The 16,281-nt window shown below is 36.9% G+C and overlaps 4 protein-coding genes across 8 annotated transcripts; 3 read left to right on the top strand and 1 right to left on the bottom strand.

Annotated features, from left to right (window-relative positions):
- Positions 1-1,619: 1,619 nt before the first annotated feature.
- On the top strand, positions 1,620-4,418 carry LOC117629325 (cysteine-rich receptor-like protein kinase 10). Its single transcript, XM_034361876.1, has 5 exons — positions 1,620-2,042; positions 2,502-2,712; positions 2,840-3,077; positions 3,235-3,385; positions 3,853-4,418. The coding sequence occupies exons 1-5, from the start codon at positions 1,842-1,844 to the stop codon at positions 4,222-4,224; spliced, it is 1,173 nt and encodes a 390-aa protein (XP_034217767.1). The 5' UTR covers positions 1,620-1,841; the 3' UTR covers positions 4,225-4,418.
- Positions 4,419-4,715: 297 nt separating this feature from the next.
- On the top strand, positions 4,716-7,907 carry LOC117629326. 3 transcript variants are annotated; one of them, XR_004586058.1, is made up of 11 exons: positions 4,716-4,893; positions 5,445-5,580; positions 5,797-5,892; positions 5,980-6,064; positions 6,323-6,444; positions 6,733-6,757; positions 6,858-6,941; positions 7,063-7,092; positions 7,192-7,294; positions 7,391-7,523; positions 7,637-7,907. XR_004586058.1 is itself a non-coding variant. In XM_034361878.1 (11 exons), exons 2-10 carry the CDS (start codon positions 5,473-5,475, stop codon positions 7,452-7,454), a joined length of 717 nt encoding a protein of 238 aa, XP_034217769.1. In that variant the 5' UTR covers positions 4,716-4,893; positions 5,445-5,472; the 3' UTR covers position 7,455; positions 7,637-7,907. The 3 variants fall into 3 exon arrangements, 2 of the variants coding, with proteins under 2 accessions (XP_034217769.1, XP_034217768.1); XM_034361878.1 differs by having other exon boundaries at positions 7,391-7,455; XM_034361877.1 differs by having other exon boundaries at positions 7,391-7,455; positions 7,564-7,907.
- Positions 7,908-8,219: 312 nt separating this feature from the next.
- LOC117629328 lies at positions 8,220-11,597 on the top strand. Of its 2 annotated transcripts, none has more exons than XM_034361880.1 (10): positions 8,220-8,648; positions 9,331-9,426; positions 9,864-9,948; positions 10,071-10,192; positions 10,475-10,499; positions 10,596-10,679; positions 10,806-10,835; positions 10,926-11,028; positions 11,182-11,246; positions 11,431-11,597. In XM_034361880.1, the coding sequence occupies exons 1-9, from the start codon at positions 8,556-8,558 to the stop codon at positions 11,243-11,245; spliced, it is 702 nt and encodes a 233-aa protein (XP_034217771.1). In that variant the 5' UTR covers positions 8,220-8,555; the 3' UTR covers position 11,246; positions 11,431-11,597. The 2 variants fall into 2 exon arrangements, with proteins under 2 accessions (XP_034217771.1, XP_034217770.1); XM_034361879.1 differs by having other exon boundaries at positions 11,426-11,597.
- Positions 11,598-12,187: 590 nt separating this feature from the next.
- Positions 12,188-14,772, bottom strand: LOC117628420 (40S ribosomal protein S7-1-like). Of its 2 annotated transcripts, none has more exons than XM_034360877.1 (6): positions 14,640-14,772; positions 13,868-13,956; positions 13,713-13,783; positions 13,508-13,631; positions 12,995-13,177; positions 12,188-12,546 (listed from the first exon to the last, which is right to left on the bottom strand). In XM_034360877.1, exons 2-6 carry the CDS (start codon positions 13,940-13,942, stop codon positions 12,427-12,429), a joined length of 573 nt encoding a protein of 190 aa, XP_034216768.1. In that variant the 5' UTR covers positions 13,943-13,956; positions 14,640-14,772; the 3' UTR covers positions 12,188-12,426. The 2 variants fall into 2 exon arrangements, with proteins under 2 accessions (XP_034216768.1, XP_034216769.1); XM_034360878.1 differs by having other exon boundaries at positions 13,868-13,952; positions 14,640-14,760.
- Between the last annotated feature and the right edge of the window lie 1,509 nt (positions 14,773-16,281).

Raw genomic sequence — 16,281 nt, 5'->3', positions numbered from 1 at the left:
AGAAAAATTACTCATAAACTGATTAGGTCAATGAAAATTAATCTTAACTTACGAACTAGAAATCTCATATTTGAATTTTCACGGCATCATAATTATGTACGTATTGTACTAAAAAAAAACCTACTCCATTGACTAATTGACTTTAGATGGTTTGCACTGATAAATAGTGAAGTCAAGAGTGATTAATCATTGATAAAAATCACGCAAATTTTACTGACAATAGAAAATGACAATGCAAATACTTTATGCTTGTGGTCAACCATTTTGTTTGTATATCATCATAACCAGGGGCGGAGCCACATTAGGACTAGTGTGTTTCCGGGCCCCCACTCAAGTTTTTTTATCTTTTAAAAGTAATATACTGTTATGTATTTCTATATGTATATTATTTCAAATACTTTACATTTTGACATGTACCCACTGGCGGATCCACACTAGTGCAGGGAGGTGCAGCTGCACCTCCCCTCGCCAGAAACTTCCTTGGGGATGTCAGAATTTGCCCCTTTGCTAGTGCCCACGAATTGTTCGACTAAATGTCTCAAAGATGTTATTTTGTTTGTTGTTGTGTGAGACCCTGACTATTTACCTTAGATTGTTGGTCTCAATCTCACGAGCATGTAGGAGAAAACGGTTCATCAATCGGAGCTTCACAACCAAAGTTATGAATTTTCGAAATTTTTCTAGAACTAAAGTTGAGTTGCAGAGGCTCTTCGAGGAAGAAGACTGACTCTGCACGCTTCTCACTTTTGATTCTTTTTTAAATGGTTCAATAGCAAGCTGACACATGTCCATTTCTAATTGGCCTAACTTAAAAAAACTCATATGAGTGCCAAAAAATTCACTGAAAATTACCCCAAACTTTTAATCACGTGACCTCCAAATCACATGTGCTTTTAGTTAGATTAATTAGTATTGATTTTTGTTATATTAATTATGTAATTGACATGGATTTTGTTCATATTTGATATGAATTTTGGATTGTTCATTTGTTTTTTCTTTGTTTTGGGTTTAATGGGTAAAAAAGTTTTAAAGATATTTGGTGAATCGCTACTCTTTGTTATCTCTTGCAATTTTTCTTGCTTAGAATGTACTTGTCTATCCCTTTGTAGAGAACAATTATGATTGCAACCAATAAGCAATATAATTCTTAACATATGTGATATATATACACTATTTTTTGTATGTATTGTGAATTCGAATTTTTGATTTTTTATAATTTGTAGAAGGCCCCCGCAAACAAGAAATTCTAACTTCGCCACTCATCAAAGCCACGTGTCACCATTTTCCTGATGTCAATAAAGTTGGTTGTTTATTGCTACCTACCCTTTCCAAATGACTAAATTACCAAATTAGCCCTACATGTTCTCCTGTATATTTTTAAAATAATATTGAACAGGAGGACTTAAGATTACTTGACCCGTTGACCTCAAGGATTTCATGATAAGGAATACGTGTCCTTGACCAGAATTATGTAATAACTTGTCCCTGTCAAGAAGACAAAGCAACAAACCCATACTTGAAAAAGTTCAAAGAAATTAATGTGAATGAATTTTTAGATTATAATTTACATTGAAGTATGAATTTTTATTCGTATAATGACGCAGAAAGTATTATTTTGTATATTTACGCAGAAAGTATTATTGGTTTAACTTCACAGCCAAGTGATATGGCCACAAGATGCCAAATAATGTTAGACTCATTTAAAGACAGTCGTCGCCGGCCAGCTCCTTCGTAACCGTGCGACCTACGTTGTATGGTAGTTGCTGCAATCGATTGAAGCAGCAGTTCAGAGACTAGCCGAGCCTACTCTTAGTACTACTTGCGGCCTGTTTTATGCGTTCATGGGATTTTGCTCCGGTTTCTGTGCCTGCTTGGAGAGGCTGAAAGCTGGCAGAGGTGCCGGCTCAGCTCGCTCCGACCACGCCGACGATGCCTTGGATTCGTTTGACCTCTTCTTTGACCTCCATTCTCTGCAAATCGCCACCAGTTTCTTCTCCGACCTCAACAAACTCGGTCACGGAGGCTTTGGTCCCGTTTACAAGGTACGGTCTCCTACATAACTAGCTCAGTCAGGGTTAATCTCGGAAGCGCAAATCACCAGATTAGCCCTGTAGTTTGCTGTAATTGCGGATTAATTTGAGGACAAACATTTGGCCTTTTGAGATTGAACGATAGTTCAATCAATGGCACTTTAGCTGCTGTTGTGGCGGCATTGGGACCGTTGGTTCCGTTCGTGACCCGACTTCTCAGATTGATTGAGTTCTCACTGCATCTGACCCGAGAGAATGTTATTTTCATTTTTGTAATTTTTTTCTTCAGTTTTTCTGTTTGCATTCATCATTTATTGGAGGAACAGTGCCGTCTGTTCTTCAGATGGTTATGGTATGAGAGTAAAATTTTGATCTTTTTTTTCTTGGGTAACTAAATTTGTGAGCTTTACTAATACTTTGTTCTATTTTCTTCGGATTAGTCAATTTTTTTTTTCCAATTGTGTTCTTCAGGGTCTGATGCCAAATGGTCAAGAAATAGCTGTAAAGAAGCTCTCTTTGGATTCAAGACAGGGAGCTAGAGAATTCACTAACGAGGTGAAGTTGTTACTGAGAGTTCAGCACAAGAATTTGGTGATGTTATTGGGGTGTTGTGTAGAAGGACCTGAGAAGATGCTGGTTTATGAGTATCTTCCGAACAAAAGCCTTGATTACTTTATTTTTGGTATGCTGCTCTTCCCCAATTGGAATTTACATACATTCAGCATCAGATTGAATGGATTGTTTCATTTGGTTAAATTAGTAGGTAGTAGGACTAGTAATAATAAGTGGGAAATTAATTTTTTTTCCAGATAAACAGAAATCTGGAACCCTGGATTGGACGACGAGGTTTCGGATAATTATGGGTGTGGCAAGAGGTCTTCGTTACCTTCATGAAGAGGCCCCAGAAAGGATCATTCATAGGGACATCAAAGCTAGTAATATATTGCTGGATGAGAAACTCCATCCAAAAATCTCGGATTTTGGCTTGGCAAGACTCTTTCCTGGGGAGGACACTCATGTAAATACATTTAGGATTTCTGGTACTCAGTGAGTAGTTTCTTTTCAACAATTCCTTTTGCCCTTATGCCATACGAAGTTTTTACCATTTCATCCTATTGGTCCCCTGCTGTAACTGTGTCATATGGGAATTCTGTGAGGAGTAGCTATGAAAAATGAAACTGAGAAATTCTTTTGTTAACTGCAGTGGTTATATGGCCCCTGAATATGCAATGCATGGGTATTTGTCCGTGAAGACAGATGTTTTCAGTTATGGAGTCTTGGTGTTGGAGATTGTCAGCGGGAGAAAGAACCATGATGGGCGGCTTGAAAGAGAAAAGGCAGACCTCTTGAGCTATGTAAGTTACTTCCCCGGAGAGGTTATGATGCAACTTGTGCAAGAAATAAAACAGAAGCTCTATAAAATGAGGGGAAAAATTGAACAGAAGCATCAGTTAGTCGAATCATCATTGTTTTTAATTCTAATGTTTAAGAATTAATTTTGAAATTTGTAACGTTTCCCAGAAGGCTAATTTGTTTCATAAGACTAGGCTAACTGAACCTGGACTTCACATACCGACTTTAAATGCAGAGTAGAGTAGTGCAATGAATGCCTAAATATTTATCAAAGTGGAAGCTTGTGAAATATACTGTATGAACTTAATTACCCACACATACGCAGAGGTTAATTGTTATTGATGTTCAAGTAAAGTTACGCTGAAGTGTTGATTAGCATACAACCAGTGGTTTTATGGAAATGAATAGAAGAAGATGTGCTCTCAGCCATTTCATTTAATCCTTACAATTTTTCATCGCTCCTGTGCAGACATGGAAGCTGTATCAAGGAGGGAAGGCACTGGACCTAGTTGACCCAACCCTGGCCAGGTGCAATCCTGATGAGGCCGCAATGTGCGTTCAACTAGGACTTCTATGTTGTCAAGCAAGCGTTGCAGACCGGCCTGACATGAACTCTATCCATCTCATGTTTTCGAGTGATTCATTTACCTTGCCAAGGCCTGGTAAACCTGGACTTCAGGGCCGTAGAGGACGTTGGACAACCACCTCTACTTCAGCTTTTACCAATACTAATGCTAGTAGTGGATACACAGGTGCTACCAAAGCCTCTGCGGGGAGTAGTTTTGTTGAGGAGTATTCTAGAAATTCAATTTCTCATTCTTCGATTGATGAAGGTAGATAACTCATAACCTGCATTTGTGATTTGTAGGGTGTTGCGAGCTCTATTTATGTGCTGTAAAGTAATTTTTTTTTTTTTTTTTCAGTCATGAATCTTAGGCTAACATTATATAATTTGTTTTATTCTTTTGGAATACAATCATTTCATGCACTGGGGATCAGAATAAGTTAATCACATTCTTCGGAATAATTGCTGTCTAAATATCTTGATTGTGGTTTATGTCTCGAGAATGGTCTATGATCGCCTGATACAATTCATCATATGTTAGATGGCTCCTAGAATATGTGACTTTTGCTAACCACCATTTGATACGAAATCCTCAAACCAAAGTGAATTTACTATTATAAGGTGAAGCCTCTGTTTTAGCCAAGAACAAAAACAGAGCTCAATACAAAAGCACGTGTGCTTACACCAACCACGTAAAAGAAAAAACCTCAAACCTCATAGAAAAGCAAACAAACAGAGATCATGAATAACAAACAAGAACAATTTCAATTAACAAATCCCAGAAGCCCTGATCTCCCTGAGTTCATCCCCAGGGGAGCCTGGAAGGCCATCTTTGTTCAGAATCAGAATCACAGAGGGTGGGGGTTGAAGAGCCTAACCTCCATAACTCACCCTCTTTTTGGCTTGTTAGGCTCGACCAATCAACTGCTAAAATCCAACTTGCAGGTGTCACATCGTATTTACATTTATAATTTTCTTGTATAATTGTATGAAGACAAATGTTGTTTTGCGTTTCAAAACAAACTTCTTGAATCCCTATTGTGTGGAGGGACATGCAAATTTCTCAACTCTTTGTTTTTTTTATTCCCTGAATCTGAACAAATAAGGCCAAATGTGGGTTACCGCCACTGCCAGTCTACACAAAATCAATTTTGTTGGAAACAGTGTTCCCAAGAGGCAAAAGTCACATGATTAAATTTAGTCGGGGCCTGATTGATCCAAGTTCAACGTTTCTCTTTTGGTCTGAGTCAGAACCTTTCAAGTTGAAAGCTTTGTTTTTTCGTCGAGCGTATGGAAACTGCCCAAAAAAATAAAAAATTTGTTTTCCACTTCTTCTCAATCAATCAAACTCAGGCTTTATACCTCTATTTTGGTCATGGAGAGCGATCTCTCTCTCCTCTCTGTAAACTGGGTCTGGGTCTCTGTTTTGCATTATGAAGATGAAGCAAAAAGATTATCTCCATTTGTGCTGCTTACCAAAAGAAAAATTCTTGCAGTATTGGGTCCCAAAGAAACAGAGAAGAGATGGACTTGATTGAATGGAGGCCAAATTGGCAACTCAGAAGATGCTGCAACCGCGATCAAGTGACCTTCCTCATCTCTGTTGCTGTCTGCACTGTCGTTATACTTGTGGTAACCTCTCTCTCTCTCTCTCTCTCTCTCATAAGAGTGGTCATACATTAATTGTTCTAAATAATAAATCTTAACTTCATTCACTTGGAAAGCAAAATACTTTCGTGGATATTTTCTATTTAATGTTAGAGTCTGCTGGCGTGTTAATACTCCTTGCGTTCTTGTGATGCACTTTTTACAAGTCATGTATACTAAATCGTTCTTCAATTCTTGTAGCTGTGGAGGACAGTACTGATGACACCATTTAAGCTTATAACTGTGTTTCTTCATGAGGTGAGCCATGCATTGGCTTGTATGCTTACATGTGGTAAGGTGAGAAATTCTTTCTTACTTTACGCGTAAATTTTTCATAATGTTCATGTTTATTTAAGACAGGTAATGACACAGATTAGTTTGCAGGTGGAAGGGATTAAAGTTCATGCAGATGAAGGAGGAGTCACACAAACTCGTGGTGGCATATACTGGCTAATTTTGCCGGCTGGATGTAATTTCGTTTAACCTCGACCGTATTTATTTTCCAGTTGATTTGCACCTGTAGCTCTTCTCCATTTAGGACAATCAAATGTGTTCAAAATCCATGCTTCAATCTGATATTTCATTCAATGATCTAGCATGATGCATGATTTTTCATATTCGTGGTTTAGAATTTTTGGCTTCAATATGACTTCTTCTCTCAGTTGGATACCAATAATTTCAGATATAGTTGTTACCTTTATCATCTTTCCATTTTGTGGCACGCCAGATCTTGGTTCATCCTTTTGGGGGATGGTATTGATTCTTGCATCCACAAAACATCTTGCTACACAAGTAGCTGCTGGCTGTTTCATCGTTGCCCTATTTGTTGTACTATTTTTAGCTAAAAATGTAAGTATTAGTGAACCTATTTTCTACTTGGTTTTGACAGTTGCTTTTTGAATGCTATAATGCACCTATGAAGCATTTGGGACAGGAAACACTTTGACGTTAGATATCATGGAAACTAAATGCATAAGTTTTTCACATAAATTTAAATCGGAAAGTAATTGATGAAGATCTAGAAACCCTTAGATTCCTGAAAAGCTTAAAATGATTCGTTTATATGCCTTTAAGGAATGTAAAACTTGCTAACTAAATCCTTATCCCGTTGAATTTGTACTGCTTGATAATGTACAGTGGACACTTCGAGGACTTTGTATAGGTATGCATTCCATAATTCCAATTAAACATCTTCCTATTACTACTAGCACAGAATGTAATGTGACATTTGGATGTTTTGTGTTTTCTTCTTGAGCCACCAGGATTCATTATTTTATTTGCTGGAATTTGGTATCTGCAAGAAACAACGCCAGTTCGTGTACTAAGGGAAATAATTCTGTTTACTGGTAATTGCAGCCCTGCTATTTTTATTCTTTATTGCTTACGAAAGTAGCTTATAGTTCCTTTTTTCCAAGTATCATGAGCTAAAGCCATCAATGCTTACTCTTTTTTTTTTACTGATTGCAGGTGTAATGAACAGCTTGTTTTCAGTTTATGGTATTTATTCAGGAAGAAACAATATTATTTGACACTCAATTTAGCTGCCTGTATGTTGTACTCATAGATGCCTTGTAATGTATCCATGAAATGATGCAGATATCTATGATGATCTTATATCGCGCAGAGTTAATTCTAGTGATGCCGAGAGATTTGCAGAAGAGTGTCCATGCTGCACTGGTTGTGGATGGGGTGTCATTTGGTGAGATTCTTCTCATTTATTAAAATTTCTGCCTGGTTTCTTTTCTTTTTATCCATCTTCTGTTCTTTTTCTAACTATGAAGAGCTTTATGTGTAGGGCGTTCATATCTTTCTTCTTTCTCTGTGGATCCATGTACCTTGCTCTTGTGGTTTTGGCTTGAGGTACGGTTTGCTTCAATGATTCCAAGTTCTTGATTGTCACAGAAACATAAAAAAAACAGCCTTGAAAGGTACCAATGGGCATTCAGCTACTACTTTTTTGTTGTGAAGCAAGCGTTGCAGATAGGCCCTACATGAACTCTGTTCATCTCATGTTTTCGAGCGGTTTATTTACTTTGGCCAGACCAGGCAAACCTGGACTTCAAGATAGACAGCTACCTCTGCTTCAGCTATTACCAAAGCTCATGCTACTAGTTGGATTCAACGGTGCTCCTAAGGCTTCTGGGGAGACTAGTTTTGTTGAGGATTTTTCTAGGAATTCAGTGTCTTATTCTTGTTTTGATGAAGGTAGATGACCTACTACATCTACAATGTGAAGGTGTGATGATGTGATGCAATTTTGTGTAATTGTAAAGCTTATACAAATATAATATAATTTGTTTATTCTTTCATAATAAAAAACGAAATCCTCAAACCCAACATTTTTTTGTTGTTGAAAGAAATCACATTTACTATCATTCTATGCCTAAAGCTTGTTGAAAGAAATCACATTTACTATCATTCTATGCCTAAAGCTATCTATTTTATTAGCGGAATGGAAGGCTGGAAGCAAAGCCTGTTCTGACAGTTCATCGTACACCTTCATGTCTTTACTGGAAGATGCAACTTTTCTTCTTTTCTTTTTCTACAAAAGAAAAAAGAAGCCTTTTTAACTGCAGGATTTTAAAATAACGGGATCTGAAAGTAGTGTTGGGAACAGTGTATCCCGCCAGACAAAAGTCATGGGATTTACTACTTTTCTAGACATGTAGGTTCCGGATTGGTCTGCCAATACCAAATTTCAAACGTTTTCAAACTTATGTTTTGGTCTGTCTGACTCTGACTTCGAATTCAAGGCTCAAAACACGAGAGAGAGAGAGAGAGAGAGTGCCCAAAAACTCCTTTCTTAATTTTTCTTCTTTACTGTCCTCTCAGTCAATCTAACTTCGACCATTTTTTATTTGCTGGGTCCGAATCTAAACTCAACCTTACACAATCTGTTTGATTTCGTCGGAGAGAGAGACCACCTCTCTCTGTAACCAAAGCAGAAAAGAGAATCGGAGATGAGGCCCAATTGGGAACTCACTAACTGCTGCAACCATGAGCAAGTGGTCTTTCTCATTACCGTTTCTGTCTGCACTGTCGTTATACTTGCGGTAAAGCACTAAACTCTCTCTCTCTCTCTCTCTCTCTCTCTCTCTCTCTCTCTCTCTTATAATAAGAATGCTCCTCTCTTACATTGATTCTGGGCAGAGAGATAGTTCAGTGCTGTTCATGGGTTTTGATGTATTTGAGAAGTTGTAGTATTGGTTTGATCTGAATAGAGCTTTGTTTTTCAAGAGGGGTGGTGTTGCATTGATTAAACCAGGGGTGCATGTAAAATTTATTCTTAAGCTGTGGAATGAAGGACAGTTTGATACTATGGGAGATTGGTTTCTTGTCCTTAACAAATTTTGGTGCTTGGAAACTTTGGAATTTCTCACTCTAAAGTAATTTTCAGGATTATTCATCTTTTCTTGTTGTATATTTTAAATATGAATGAAATCCATATTTCAGTTTCACTTGCTTATGGAAGTCCCTTGTCAGTTCCCAGAAAACATAAAAACAGAAAGTAGTCCCATGGCGCAGAAGCTGAAACAGATTCAAAAGAACTAGAAACTAAACAACAACATAGGTGTTACGTTGTTTTAAAGAATCATCTGAACTACAATCATTTTGAAAGCAAGAATTTTTCATGGATATTTTCTATCGAATTATGACGTTTGTTGGTGTGTTAATACTCCTTCTGCTGTACTGTTTACAAGTCATGTATACTAAATCATTCTTCGATTCTTGTAGCTGTGGAGGACAATACTGCTGAGACCATTTAAGCTTGTCACTGTGTTTCTTCATGAGGCGAGCCATGCTATTGCTTGTAAACTTACATGTGGTCATGTAAGAAGCTCTGTTCTTTCATATTTTCCTATAAAATTTTCATAATGCTCGTGTTGATAAATTGCAACAGACTGCCTTGCCTTGCTCTAGGGTTGTTGAATTAATGAATTTTATGTAGTATAATTTTTGTGACTGATAACTCAAGTGAGGAAAAAATCAATTTTCTTCCAGCACTAATGCCATTTCATATATTTTCTTCAATAGTAGAGTTATAATGGAAGTACATTGTTAAGTTTGCATTGCTCATATTGATACATTGCAGCAGAATGCCTTGCTACGATATCCTAATGAAAACTCGTAATTTCTTGAGTATCTGCTCTCTCTCTGACTCATCATGTTGGTGAGATCAAAATTTGACCTAGGTGGCTTCGTAATTGGCCAAGTTTAGAAAGTCTTTCATTTATTTGGGCCAGGTAATGATACAGATTAGTTTGCAGGTGGAAGGGATTCAAGTTCATGCAGATGAGGGTGGAACCACACAAACCCGTGGTGGTGTATACTGGTTGATTTTGCCAGCTGGATGTAATTCCACTTTATCTCTGACCTATTTTATGTTTCAGTTAGTTGCTTCTTTAGCTCTCCTCCATTTGAGAGCTGTGTCCAAATAGTTCTGATGTAATATTTCCATTTACATTGCACGCCAGATCTTGGTTCATCCTTTTGGGGGATGCTATTGATTCTTGCATCTACAAATCTTCTTACTGCACGAATAGCTGCTGGGTGTTTTATTGCTGCTCTACTGGTTGTACTGTTTATAGCTAAAAATGTAAGTACTATTTCACATATCTTTTACTTGATTTTGCCTGTTACCTTGCTTTCTATGCTAAAATGCACCTATGAGCATTGGTGCGGGTACATGCAACAGTTTAACATTAGATTTCAAGCATACTGAATGCAAAAGTTTCTCACACGATGACATTATAGAAACCTCTGCATTCCTTATATTCCAGAACTTATGCTTTTATATGTCTTCAAGGAATTTAACCTTGCTTTAATGTCTGCCTAAAACCCTTATCCTGTTGTGTTTGTGCTGCGTGATAATGTGCAGTGGACACTTCGAGGACTTTGTATAGGTATGTATTCTAGTTTCCAGTAACGCATCTTCCTATGACTAGCACAGGATGCAATATGACATTTGGATGTTTTCATGTTTACATGTTGACCACCAGGATTCATTCTTTTCCTCGGTATAATTTGGGTTCTGCAAGAAACAACAAAAGTTCGTATACTTCGGTATATTATTCTGTTCACTGGTAATTGCAACTCTTCTAGTTTCATTTTTTCATGTGTGGCTTACTAAAGTGGGCTACAAATCGTTTTTGTTCCCCACATAAGATGGGATTAATTAATAACTCCTGGTTCTATTTTGTGGAATACAGGTGTAATGAACAGCTTGTTTTCAGTCTATGGTATGGGAAGAAACAAATTATTTGATCCTCAAGTTAACTGTCTATATTTGTATTTGTATTGTCTTGTAATGTTTAATTGTGATAATGCAGATATCTATGATGATCTTATATCCCGTAGAGTTCATTCTAGTGATGCTGAGAAATTCGCAGAAGAGTGTCCTTGCTGTACTGGTTGTGGATGGGGTGTCATTTGGTCAGCTTCTTATTGTTAATAAGATTTATGCCTGAGAGCTTTCCTTCTTTGCTTTTTCTGCATTTTCCTTTTTTTTTGCTGGACAAACTTCAAGGGATGCGCTTATGCCGTACTTGTGTGGTTTTTTCTGACTCTGAAGAGCTTTACTTGTAGGGGGTTTATATCTTTCTTGTTTCTCTGCGGAGCCATGTACCTCGGTCTTGTGATTTTGTCCTGAGGTATGCTTTGCTTCCACAATACCTTGAGTCCTTACCTGCTTGATATAGAGCCCCCTTCGGATCTTTCTGTGATTATGATGTTATGCCATAGCTTAAGTGAAATACTTATTACTAAAATGGTTATATTTCTGTCATTCTTATTGCCTATTAGTTCAATCACTTTCCCTCCATCTGTGCAGTGCAGCAGGATACAAAATCTGGTAAAAAAATTCAGTTGATGAGAAGTCCTGACACCAACTTGTCTATGCGAGGAGATTTTTTCATCATACTAACTTGTGTAGATTCATTCTTTCCAACGCTGTGGATCTCAGATATCTTATTTATGCCAATGAATTTTGTTTATGGGGATTGTATAAGTGTTCTCATAGTCTTTGGAAGTGTTTTTCAGCAAAGCAAAAAACTTCCAGATAACCAAGAACAATTTTGATATTGTTTCACTGAAATACTAGAGAGACCAATGCGGTGTAAGTTGGATTGAGTGTGAGTTACTCCCTTCCCCCAACCTAACAAATAAAAAAACTGAAATAAAAAAGAGAAGGTGCGTTTCAGGGTTGGTGTAACTATCACAAGCAGAATTTAGTCTGGTTATTTCCGCCATATAGTTATATTTTATGGCAATGACATTGTTCTCATTCACGTTGAGTTGGGCATGGGAACCTTCTCTCCCCCAGAAATATACTTCTTCACTAAAAACGCCCGCATATCCACCATATCACGATACAAAGCAAGCACTTGCCTCAACATTTTGTTTTTTCTCGGGCTTTTAGTTTTTTTGGGTTTTTTGGCCGCCACAACCGACATTCCTAACCAATTTTTTGATTTAATCGCATGAAAAAAAAATTATTTTCAGCCTTATATTTTTTCTAAAAAGCAAATATCTACTCAGAAAGAGTAAATTAAGTGGCACCAAACAAACATATCATGGATAACAATTTTGAAAAGATTCAACACTCTGATTAAAATAAGACTATCAAAAAGGGAGATTGAAAATCACAGTAAAACCATATCACGTCAACATAAATATGCTAATAATGAAGAGAACAAAATCCTTCAAAGGCTATCCTAAACGACGTCCTCAACATCAAAATTTTAAACTGTCTGCCTGCTGAATTGCAGTTCTTCAGGGAACAAAAGGGAAAAGGGGAGGAGTAATTAAAAGGTACGATTGCACAAAATATTTCTATGCATCAGTGATGGGGTACTCGAACACAACATCCTTTCCAGAAAGCTTCCGATAAACTGCAGAAAAGCTCTCCAGCTTGTATTCAGTGTTGTTTCGTTCCTTGGGATCCAAGAACACCTACCCAACATCAAGAAAAAAGAATAAATATAGTAGCTTTAACTTAATATCTTTAAGAGAGATAAATATTGTATTAATCGAACAAAAGAACATATTTGAGTTGTATCAAACAAGCATTAAATTCTGAAGTAAAGCTTTAATTTGTTTGATCTAGCAAGGGGTTGTCAGAACTCAGCCCTTAATCAAGAAACACAATGGTTTACAACAGAGAAACTTGTACAATACAGTCGTTTACAAGAGAGCAACTGGTACAATGGATACATGCACTTCAATAAAGATCTGTTACAATGCCTATCTTACTCAGTCTACTATGTTATCAACTTGTGTATCAAAGTGCCTGTTTTGCAAGGCAGACATCTTTTGAGCAGACTTAATTTTTTTTATTGTTGATGTCATATAGCAGAGACTAAATAATTTATTTCCATTAAAAAAAGTTATGATAGTTTACCTTCATTATCTTGGATCCATCAAGACGGTATCTGGTGCGCTTACCAACAATCTCAGCAGGCGCAACAACATCCTCCAACATTGCCTCGTGCACAGCAGTTAGAGTACGAGTGCGGGGACGTTGGGCAGCTGACCCCTTCTTTGGAGGCCTCAATATCCTACGTGTGGCAATCAGGATAACATCCTACCATATGACAAACCAAAAGGGCACTATAAGCCTCACCAGACACAATCAAATTTTGCAAACAAATATAAATGTGTGTATAAGAGAGATTAGTCGCCTAGATTGCAGATATACATACGAGGAAAAAAACTATAATTTAAAAATAAAAAAAAAAGGCACTCACAAAAAAGACAAGAAAACCAGAAAAGCTAGCTAAGCAGATCAAAACTAGTAACTAAAAGATCAATATGCCTAGAAGCAAGGCCACTACAAATTCACACACACACTAGACTCAATTACCTCTAGGTTCTATGCAGTATGGACAACTACAGAACATAAATCACTACTCACCTTCCCACTGAACTTCTTCTCGAGCTCCCTCACGAGCCGAACATGGATCTTGCGATAAGCCTTCCTCAATCTATATGGAATATGAATAACAACGGCCTTCCGGTTTCCAGACACATCAACTTGACTGCAAAAGAAAGGAAGAATACAACTCATACCATTGGCAACAGTTCATAATACATATGAATTCAGTAAAAATCATTCTTACACTGCTGAGTTGATATATAGATCCTTCAGGTCACTTTTCAGGTCACTGTTACTTTCCAATTCAATTACTGCCTGCAGAGATAGCAACTCATGGTCAAAACTCAAAATTGTAACAATTAAGTGACTAGACAGCAAGCAAACAGCTGCATAGCTTACTTGTGCAACTGACTCTTCGAATTCAGTCGGTTCAGCATTGTTATCTTTGTGAATCTTCTTCCTTGAAGTAAACATCTTGACAAATCTGACTAAACAAGGCACGAAACATAATATCATTTTTGGCTTACAAGGACATGAAAAAACTGATGAAATCCAGGCAAAATGTTAATATGATCCATAATTCTCTATTTGAGTTTGATATAGCAGGGACTAACGAAACACAAACAGAGAGTATATGTGAGGATTTTATTCTTCAATAGAAACTCGAAACCCCAACATTGCCATAATAATCTGATATTTAAAATCTGTGGGTAAGATGTTCAGGCATCAAATGAAGCATGCATTGAAATTCAAAAGAATCTATCCAGATTAAAGTCTGAAAAAAGAAAAAGGTAGAAGACAAAGTTTTTATCTTCAAACAAAATCCTTATGCAAATGAAATGAAAAGTGGAGAAAACTAACAAATGGCTTTCAGAATTCAAACCCTACTGAAGCAATTAGTTCTGACTTCAAAAGGTAACTGGCTTTGGAAAAACTTGCCGCTCGGAAACTAAGTTAACAAAGATAACATCTTTAAAACTTCTTTTCAAAGGGAAGCATAACCCTACACTGTATCAGAGACTGATAGAAAACGTAAAGGCCTAGGGCAGCTTATCGCATCAGTCTAAGTAAAACCAAAGGGCTTAGCTTCTTCAAATCTCAATCACAAACAACATAACAAATCTAAGATGCATAGCTGCACTCGAGAAAGCGAAATGGGGTTTGGGTTTACCTCGAGGAGAACCAGAGAATCAGAGAATCAGAGACTCAGAGCGTTTTTCTGCTTCGAGTAACTGAAAACCGTGAAGAAGAATGGCTTCGGCGGTGGAGAGAAACCCTAGTGTTGGAATAAAAGAGCTTTAAGGGGATAGAATGGACGACTGGATGGCTTATTGTTACAACTGAACGGTTGAGATTAGCTGGATGCACTAAATGGTAAATCACCGGTCATTATTGGACAGTATTTTTTTATTTTCCCTATATATTGCGATATGAAATTGTGAAAATAACTAGCACTCGGAAAATTTTCTTTTTTCCTCTTTTTTTAATTGATTCTTTCTTAAATTTTATAGGCACAATAGAAAGTGAAAAACCTTGGCAATTCAAAAATAAATACAAGTTTCTCATAAAAATTGAGAAAGACCTTAAAATTTTGAATGTGGTTGTTTTGTCTTTTATTTGTCCCTTTTAATCTCCTTAAAATGAGAATCATTCGTCTCTACCTTCATTTCCTCCTTCAACATACCTTATCAAATCCAATCCAATTTTATGCACCAAACGAGACCTGAGGTCTTCTAAAAGATAGACAACCGAAGATAGAAGATAGATAAAATAATTTTTAACTCCATAACTTAATCATGTGAAATAATTAATAAATTCTGTTATAAAAGATAAACCAATGGTAAGAATAAGACCATGTACTCCATGATTTTCTTAAGTGATGTTGAGAAGTGTAAAGAGCTCTATAAGATTCTTCAACTAGAGTTGTCCTCTTCCTTGGTTATTTCTCAATCGTGTCCTTCTAGTGTAGGTGGAAATTCATTTCATCATAGCTATTGATCCACAAAATTTGTGATGAGAATAGTCAACATAAATTTCTTCTTGGTGATCATGACAATTGTCATGCCTGGTAGTCTTTTTCCAATCAGCTGAAATTTCTTTTTTCTTTTCTACTAAATAAGCCAGATTTCAATCTATATATTAATTAAGAAGAAGAATCTGTCAATTCCATCATGGGTGGCTCTAGCTAACTTCCATCTACAATTTGTGTGGATTGAGGCTGAATTGAATAGTGGAACAGAAAACCACCCAAATATGCAAATTCACAGGGTTTTGAGTAAGACAGCTTACATGATTAGTCAGAGTCAATGGTGAGTGAGAGAGGAAGAGCTAAGCTCACCTATCAACCACACGCTAAAGTTGCAGTCTTGATTCTTGATATATACAAATCTGCTATGGTTGGCAACCAAATCTGCTAAGTTCAATGTAAATGCATCCCAGAGCATGTCTTTCTCAGAAATAGCAACTTTTTTTCCTTCATATTTTTAAATTCAATGTTCAGCAATTTTTTCAGTGCGTTCATGGTTGGTAGAGTCTTTATCTACAAGAGTCTAAAAGCATTGTTGCAGTAAGAATTTGTTTCCTAAAATTGACTAGTCAAAGTTTCACCATCCCACTAATTGGGTACGAGGGAAAACTTGAAACATGTTATGAGACAGAGACATCTGATACATTAAATATTGTTTCTCAGTACATCACAAGATTCTTCAGATAATTTTCACAGGGAAAACCAGCTTGGGCAGTTTTCTGATATCAGTAGCATCATATATGGCATGAACACACAACACACATGCATGGCTAGACTTATCAAACTG

The sequence above is a fragment of the Prunus dulcis genome, chromosome 5, assembly GCF_902201215.1.
Source record: "Prunus dulcis chromosome 5, ALMONDv2, whole genome shotgun sequence".
NCBI classification, from domain to species: Eukaryota; Viridiplantae; Streptophyta; class Magnoliopsida; order Rosales; family Rosaceae; genus Prunus; species Prunus dulcis.
This window is presented reverse-complemented; position numbering and strand designations above follow the sequence as displayed.